Here is a 7,925-nt window from a genome sequence, read left to right as displayed (position 1 = left end):
TGCTCCCTACTCTCACCACAAATCACAATATCTACCACAAGCATCATAGTACATGGAGATTCCTGTCTGACCTCGTCCATCAACCTGTCCATCACCACTGCAATCAGGAAAGGGCTCAGAGCCGATCCTTGATTCAGAAATCCTTGATTTCTCTAGATCCATTTCCATGAAGTGTATATACATTGTATGTTATCTGCAATAATACAAAATGGGAAATGGATTTGCGACACTTAATTTTGGTGTAGCTTTAAACACCTGACTATGTGGTAGCTTTAATCACCAATGAATAAAACCATTGTGTGTTCACATTATTTAAACATTTAATTAACCATCAACATGAAAATACACATGTAAACAGGATTAATTAATAAGTTTTATTAGATCAATTATTGCACATTTACAGTTCAGCTGTGTGTATACCTTCATTTTACTCTTCACAACACTGCAGTACTGGATAGAAATAGATTTTTAATAAATAGTATTTATATATATTTAGATGTAAAATAAATATGCTCGCATACATTTTAAATCATTTGCTTTCAAATCATGTCTTGATTAGAACTAACAGAACTTAAGTCCATAGGCTGCTCGTTCTGTGACTCTGAGATCACGGAGGTGTCGGGGAGGTCGAATCGCTCCTCGGATTTGTGAACCAGGTTGCAGATCTTCAGCCGTGCCACACTGTCATGTTGAGCCTGAATGCTGAATGTGGGAGACACGGCGTGTTTAAACTGGATAATAAATGTGTGCAGAACGCAGCCAGTGTTGACGTTGTAGAACTTCAGTCTGCCTTTATCGCAATCCAGGAAGATGCCGACGGTTTCGACTTTGGTTTCCTTCACCCTGCTGAACTCGTCATTGTGCAGCGCCGAGAGCTCGCCACCTTCGCACTCTAGAATCCACGAGTTTTTCTGTTCCTTGATCGCAGGCTGCGTTTGGACACCTTTACCTCGGTTTTCCACGACTCCCACCACCCAGCTCTCGCAGCCTCCGACTGCCACCTCCCAGTAATGTGAGTTTTTACTGAATTTCTGAGATGCCAGAGCGGTTCTCCATGGTGCTGGATTAGCAGGTCTCTGGATACCTGTAGGGCTCACCGACATCTCCATCTTGTTCTCCGAGATCTCGACATTAGTGTGAGTACGACTCTTATCCAAAGTAATGATCTCAGAGACTGTCAGAAATAAAAAAAAATAATTAGAGCTTTATTTTAAAAATGTAACCTATAAACAAAAACTCAGACGTTAAATGTGCTACAATTGGGCCCTCGAGGGAGGCCCTTAACCCAATTTCCTACATTAATCTATCATCTAGTTATTTAATAGACTGTAGATCATTAAGAAGACAGCTGAAGACACTTACATTCCCATGGCCGTGGGAGCAGCTCCTTGTTTTTTTCCACAATCTTCTTAATGGAGTTTTCCAGAGCTTTCAGTCGCGTGTCATCGACCTGCAGCTTTTTGTCCACAGAGCTGTAAAACTCGTTCATCGTGTGCAAGCTGCAAGAGAAGCACAATTTCTATCAGTTTTCACGAAACACTTCAGGGTTCTGATCTGAACATGTGGTAAAGGTCGTGACAGTGTTTGGGACTCACCTGGTCTCAAATGCGCTGATCTCCCCCTGTTTCCAAATAAAACACAAATAAAATCAGTGATTAGGATCAGGCTGAAGTGCTGTTCTGAGAAGAAATCCGAACTTTTTGAGCAAAGTGCTTACCAGCATGCTGCCGGGGTTCTCGCTTTCCTGTCTGCTGCTGAGCTTTTCAACATCATCGATCATAGCTTTGGACTTGCTCTGGTAGTTATGTGCGTCCTCCAGCAGCTGATGGAGTTGCTGCTTTATCATTTCCTTCTGGACATTCAGGATGAAAAAAGCTTGCTGCTGGTTCTGCTTGATTAAACTCATCAGGCTGCTGTATTCCTGCTGGAGAAGCTCCCGTGTCCTGTTGCACTTCTCCTGAACATAAGACATTTTTTCGTGAGGAATCAGAAAAGTGGACAAGACGCATCCTGTCCTTTCAGTTTAGCGTTCTTTATTAAACAAGCCGAGGTTTAGAGACAAAGTAAATTAATATAAATCTATTTAAAGAAAATAAATAAATAATAGTACTAATAATATTTTTTTCCTATAGCTAATATTAATGTCATTATTATTAATGTATTAATAATTATTAACATCACAATGGTTTTTTTATTAATAATAATAATAAATAATTATAATGTTCATCAATGTTCAGGTATAATTCATATTATTCATATTCATATTATTATTTATATATATTTTTTATATAATATCTTATAAGAATCAGTAAATTGTTAATAATAATAATAATAATAATTTACATAATAATAGTTTTTATATATTTAAAAGATTTTTTTTTTTTTTATATATTTTTTATTGTTAAATCTCACCTCGAGCTCGCGCTCTGCTGCTTCAATCCTTGGTGTGAGGTCGTGAAACTTTCTTTCTTTAGATTTGATTGTCTCGGAAAGTTTGCTCAGATTTTTCTGTGACAGATGAAATAAACACCAGGATCATTCATCACTCATCAGCAGAGAAATGTTCATGCACACACTGAGGAGCGTTTCAGTGAATGGTGGGGAAAACAGAATCATAGTTAGAATAAAAACACAGCTCTTACCAGTTGATCCTGCACGGCTTCCTTCAGGTCCTTGAGCCGGTGATCCCGGTGCGCACCGTTAATGACGCAGCGGCTGCCGAGCGCCTGATCGCACGTGACGCAGTAAAGGACCGCGGAACCCGCAATTACCGGACAGCAGGAAGCGCTCGAGCTCGCCCAGGACCTTGGCACGGAGGGGCGTTTAAGGAGAACCAGACGCATTCTGAATATCTCTGTCTGTGTGTGTGAGAGAGAGAGTGCTGTGTGTGTGTAGTTGTATGAGCGCTGTGTGTGTGTGTAGTTGTTTGAGCGCTGTGTGTGTGTGTAGTTGTGTGATCGCTGTGTGCGCGCGACCTGTTTTATTTGCTCCTGATGTGGGCGGAGTCTCTCTCAGGTGCATTAACATCACCCACATGTAACATCATCCCTCCTCACTCTCTGACGTTCCTACACGCCTCTATGACCAATGTACCAAATTTCATTCCTCTTTTCACACCTCCAAAATATTTATTCCATTTCTTTTCCCTTGTATGATCAACTATATTGAGGTTTCTGCAGGAGTAAAAAAATGATTTGTATGATTTTTTGTGTGTGTCAAATAAAAGCTTTACTTACCCTAAACAAAAAAAGAAAAACTAAACTAAAAAATAAAAAAAAATAGTGAATTTGCCCCTCTCAACTAATTTTTTTTTAGCCTGCAACAAGCTGACATTTTTTTTTTTTCAGATTTTTTCACAAAATAAAAAAGAAAAATACAAAAGGAAGAAATAAAAACAAAACCTAAAAAAAACTTGCAACAAGATGATGCACTATATTTAATTTTCTTTAATATCTAGCAAAACCAAACCTTCAGCTTTCAACTTGATGAATGTTTAACATTATGTTTATATAATTAATTGTTCATAAAATTTTACAAAAATATTATTATTAATATTATTTTTATTATTATTAATATTATTTCATATTATTTTGTTTTTTAATTTGTTATAACATGCTGTAATCCCCCTCATAAAAATATTGTTGTACTTATAGAAAGGTACCTTCAACAAATTCATGCAATTATTATAATTTTTTTTATTATTCATCATTCAGTCACAGTTTATATTCTCTCATGTTGCACTTTAGTAAATCTGAAATCAGTAAAAGGTCCATGAATGTATTTCCACACCATTCGGTCCCTACGCACGTGCAGGTTATAAGTAAAATGCTTTAGCATTTTGTTGGTTCACGTTCCTCCCACAATAAAATCATTACGTTGAAGCACTTTAATGACATAATGTCTCTGTTTGGAAGGACATTCACTGTTCTTTTCAGGAGAACATTTTAATTACATAAACAATAATGACACCTAACAACGCAAAAAAACCCACAATCACACCTTAATTAATAGCGTCTGATATTAAGGAGCAGGATTATGGTTTGTGTTTGACGTGTGTCAGTTCCCACTTCACATACAGTTTGGCATTGGACGTCTTTGAATTTTTTAAAGGCTCATGGAAAAGCAATGTGTTGGATCTCTTATGATCTCAAATGTTGAGCTATTCTATGAGTTGCTCAGTAGCTCCTGGTTCCACAACGTCAACTGTATGTATACGACTGTAGAAAGGACATTCCTCATAATCACACACATTCCAGTACTCATGTTAGTTCTCACTCTCCAGTGTTTTGTATTGTTGTAAGAGTTATGATCTCACTCTTGATGTCACTTAAATGAGGATGGGTTCCCCTTTTGAGTCTGGTTCCTCTCAAGGTTTCTTCTCCATTCATCTAAGGGGGTTTTTCTTGCCACACTCACCCCAGACTGCTCATCAGGGATAAACACATATCATTTACTTTAACCCTTAAATTCTGTAAAGTTGCTTTGAGACAATGTCCGTTGTGAAAAACGCTATAGAAATAATTAGTATTGCTGATGCAGTACAATCAGTATATATACAATATAATATAGAGCCCAAGTTTGCATCAAGTGCCTGATTTGCATATATACACTATATATTATCTGAAATAATTACTTACAAACTGGGAAATGGATTGCAGAGACTTAAATTTGGTGTAGCTTTAAACACCTGACTATGTGGTCACTTTAATCACCAAAGAATAGAAAAAAATGAGCCATAGTGTGTTCACATTTAAACATTTAATAACCATCAACATTACAATACAAGACACATGTAAACAGGATTAATTAATAAGTTTTATTAGATCAATTATTGCACATTTACAGTTCAGCTGTGTGTATACCTTCATTTTACTCTTCACAACACTGCAGTACTGGATAGAAATAGATTTTTAATAAATAGTATTTATATATATTTAGATGTAAAATAAATATGCTCGCATACATTTTAAATCATTTGCTTTCAAATCATGTCTTGATTAGAACTAACAGAACTTAAGTCCATAGGCTGCTCGTTCTGTGACTCTGAGATCACGGAGGTGTCGGGGAGGTCGAATCGCTCCTCGGATTTGTGAACCAGGTTGCAGATCTTCAGCCGTGCCACACTGTCATGTTGAGCCTGAATGCTGAATGTGGGAGACACGGCGTGTTTAAACTGGATAATAAATGTGTGCAGAACGCAGCCAGTGTTGACGTTGTAGAACTTAAGTCTGCCTTTATCGCAATCCAGGAAGATGCCGACGGTTTCGACTTTGGTTTCCTTCACCCTGCTGAACTCGTCGTTGTGCAGCGCCGAGAGCTCGCCACCTTCGCACTCTAGAATCCACGAGTTTTTCTGTTCCTTGATCGCAGGCTGCGTTTGGACACCTTTACCTCGGTTTTCCACGACTCCCACCACCCAGCTCTCGCAGCCTCCGACTGCCACCTCCCAGTAATGTGAGTTTTTACTGAATTTCTGAGATGCCAGAGCGGTTCTCCATGGTGCTGGATTAGCAGGTCTCTGGATACCTGTAGGGCTCACCGACATCTCCATCTTGTTCTCCGAGATCTCGACATTAGTGTGAGTACGACTCTTATCCAAAGTAATGATCTCAGAGACTGTCAGAAATAAAAAAAAATAATTAGAGCTTTATTTTAAAAATGTAACCTATAAACAAAAACTCAGACGTTAAATGTGCTACAATTGGGCCCTCGAGGGAGGCCCTTAACCCAATTTCCTACATTAATCTATCATCTAGTTATTTAATAGACTGTAGATCATTAAGAAGACAGCTGAAGACACTTACATTCCCATGGCCGTGGGAGCAGCTCCTTGTTTTTTTCCACAATCTTCTTAATGGAGTTTTCCAGAGCTTTCAGTCGCGTGTCATCGACCTGCAGCTTTTTGTCCACAGAGCTGTAAAACTCGTTCATCGTGTGCAAGCTGCAAGAGAAGCACAATTTCTATCAGTTTTCACGAAACACTTCAGGGTTCTGATCTGAACATGTGGTAAAGGTCGTGACAGTGTTTGGGACTCACCTGGTCTCAAATGCGCTGATCTCCCCCTGTTTCCAAATAAAACACAAATAAAATCAGTGATTAGGATCAGGCTGAAGTGCTGTTCTGAGAAGAAATCCGAACTTTTTGAGCAAAGTGCTTACCAGCATGCTGCCGGGGTTCTCGCTTTCCTGTCTGCTGCTGAGCTTTTCAACATCATCGATCATAGCTTTGGACTTGCTCTGGTAGTTATGTGCGTCCTCCAGCAGCTGATGGAGTTGCTGCTTTATCATTTCCTTCTGGACATTCAGGATGAAAAAAGCTTGCTGCTGGTTCTGCTCGATTAAACTCATCAGGCTGCTGTATTCCTGCTGGAGAAGCTCCCGTGTCCTGTTGCACTTCTCCTGAACATAAGACATTTTTTCGTGAGGAATCAGAAAAGTGGACAAGACGCATCCTGTCCTTTCAGTTTAGCGTTCTTTATTAAACAAGCCGAGGTTTAGAGACAAAGTAAATTAATATAAATCTATTTAAAGAAAATAAATAAATAATAGTACTAATAATATTTTTTCCTATAGCTAATATTAATGTCATTATTATTAATGTATTAATAATTATTAACATCACAATGGTTTTTTTTATTAATAATAATAATAAATAATTATAATGTTCATCAATGTTCAGGTATAATTCATATTATTCATATTCATATTATTATTTATATATATTTTTTATATAATATCTTATAAGAATCAGTAAATTGTTAATAATAATAATAATAATAATAATTTACATAATAATAGTTTTTATATATTTAAAAGATTTTTTTTTTTTTTTATATATTTTTTATTGTTAAATCTCACCTCGAGCTCGCGCTCTGCTGCTTCAATCCTTGGTGTGAGGTCGTGAAACTTTCTTTCTTTAGATTTGATTGTCTCGGAAAGTTTGCTCAGATTTTTCTGTGACAGATGAAATAAACACCAGGATCATTCATCACTCATCAGCAGAGAAATGTTCATGCACACACTGAGGAGCGTTTCAGTGAATGGTGGGGAAAACAGAATCATAGTTAGAATAAAAACACAGCTCTTACCAGTTGATCCTGCACGGCTTCCTTCAGGTCCTTGAGCCGGTGATCCCGGTGCGCACCGTTAATGACGCAGCGGCTGCCGAGCGCCTGATCGCACGTGACGCAGTAAAGGACCGCGGAACCCGCAATTACCGGACAGCAGGAGGCGCTCGAGCTCGCCCGGGACCTTGGCACGGAGGTTCGTTTACGGACAACCAGCCTCATTCTAAATATCTGTGTCTGTCTCTGTGTGTGTGTGAGAAAGTGCTGTGTGTGTGTAGTTGTGTGAGCGCTGTGTGTGTGTGTGTGTGTGCGCGAGTGCAATCTGTTTTATTTGCTCCTGATATGGGCGGAGTCTCTCTCATTTGCATTAACGTCACATACCTGTAAAATCAGTCCTCCTCACTCTCTGAGGTTCCTACAGGCCTCCATGGACCAATGTACCAAATTTCATTCCTCTTTTCTTAATTTTTTTATGTGTCAAATAAAAGCTTTAGTCAAGTCAAGAAGCTTTTGTCATTTCTACCATATAAAGCTGATGCAGTGCACAGTGAAATGAGACAATGATCTTCCAGAACCCTAGTCAAGTTTATTTCTTTAGCACTTTTCACAACAGACATGGTCTCAAAGCAGATTTGAAGAATTTAAGAGTGAACAATGTGTGTTTATCCCTGATGAGCAGCAACGGTGACTATGGCAAGGAAAAACTCCCTTAGATGTTATGAAGAAGAAACTTTGAGAGGAACCAGACTCAAAAGGAGAATCCATCCTCATTTGGGTGACATCAAGAGTGTGATTATAGTCTTTAAAACAATACAGAACACTGAAGAGAGAGAACTAACATGAGCACTGGAATGTAAG

The 7,925-nt window shown here is 38.4% G+C and overlaps 2 protein-coding genes across 2 annotated transcripts; both read right to left on the bottom strand.

Moving 5' to 3' along the window:
- Positions 1-360: 360 nt before the first annotated feature.
- LOC310719694 (tripartite motif-containing protein 75-like) lies at positions 361-2,959 on the bottom strand. Its single transcript, XM_083529662.1, has 6 exons — positions 2,643-2,959; positions 2,413-2,508; positions 1,718-1,957; positions 1,596-1,621; positions 1,363-1,499; positions 361-1,174 (listed from the first exon to the last, which is right to left on the bottom strand). The coding sequence occupies exons 1-6, from the start codon at positions 2,841-2,843 to the stop codon at positions 540-542; spliced, it is 1,335 nt and encodes a 444-aa protein (XP_083385788.1). The 5' UTR covers positions 2,844-2,959; the 3' UTR covers positions 361-539.
- A 1,780-nt stretch (positions 2,960-4,739) lies between these two features.
- Positions 4,740-7,371, bottom strand: LOC310719755 (tripartite motif-containing protein 75-like). Its single transcript, XM_083529758.1, has 6 exons — positions 7,089-7,371; positions 6,859-6,954; positions 6,160-6,399; positions 6,038-6,063; positions 5,805-5,941; positions 4,740-5,616 (listed from the first exon to the last, which is right to left on the bottom strand). Exons 1-6 carry the CDS (start codon positions 7,287-7,289, stop codon positions 4,982-4,984), a joined length of 1,335 nt encoding a protein of 444 aa, XP_083385884.1. The 5' UTR covers positions 7,290-7,371; the 3' UTR covers positions 4,740-4,981.
- Between the last annotated feature and the right edge of the window lie 554 nt (positions 7,372-7,925).

The sequence above is a fragment of the Silurus aristotelis genome, assembly GCF_946808225.1.
Source record: "Silurus aristotelis genome assembly, chromosome: 25".
Taxonomy (NCBI): Eukaryota; Metazoa; Chordata; class Actinopteri; order Siluriformes; family Siluridae; genus Silurus; species Silurus aristotelis.
This window is presented reverse-complemented; position numbering and strand designations above follow the sequence as displayed.

Bases quoted from the DNA above. Each gene is read 5' to 3' on its own strand.
- LOC310719694 (XM_083529662.1), bottom strand. From the start codon at position 2,843: ATGCGTCTGGTTCTCCTTAAACGCCCCTCCGTGCCAAGGTCCTGGGCG. The intron at 1,500-1,595 runs GTGAGTCCCAAA...CTTCTCTTGCAG, and splicing joins ATCAGCGCATTTGAGACCAG to CTTGCACACGATGAACGAGT. The intron at 1,175-1,362 runs GTAAGTGTCTTC...TATTTCTGACAG, and splicing joins GCTCCCACGGCCATGGGAAT to TCTCTGAGATCATTACTTTG.
- LOC310719755 (XM_083529758.1), bottom strand. From the start codon at position 7,289: ATGAGGCTGGTTGTCCGTAAACGAACCTCCGTGCCAAGGTCCCGGGCG. The intron at 6,955-7,088 runs GTAAGAGCTGTG...CATCTGTCACAG, and splicing joins AAGCCGTGCAGGATCAACTG to AAAAATCTGAGCAAACTTTC. The intron at 6,064-6,159 runs GTAAGCACTTTG...ATTTGGAAACAG, and splicing joins AGAACCCCGGCAGCATGCTG to GGGGAGATCAGCGCATTTGA.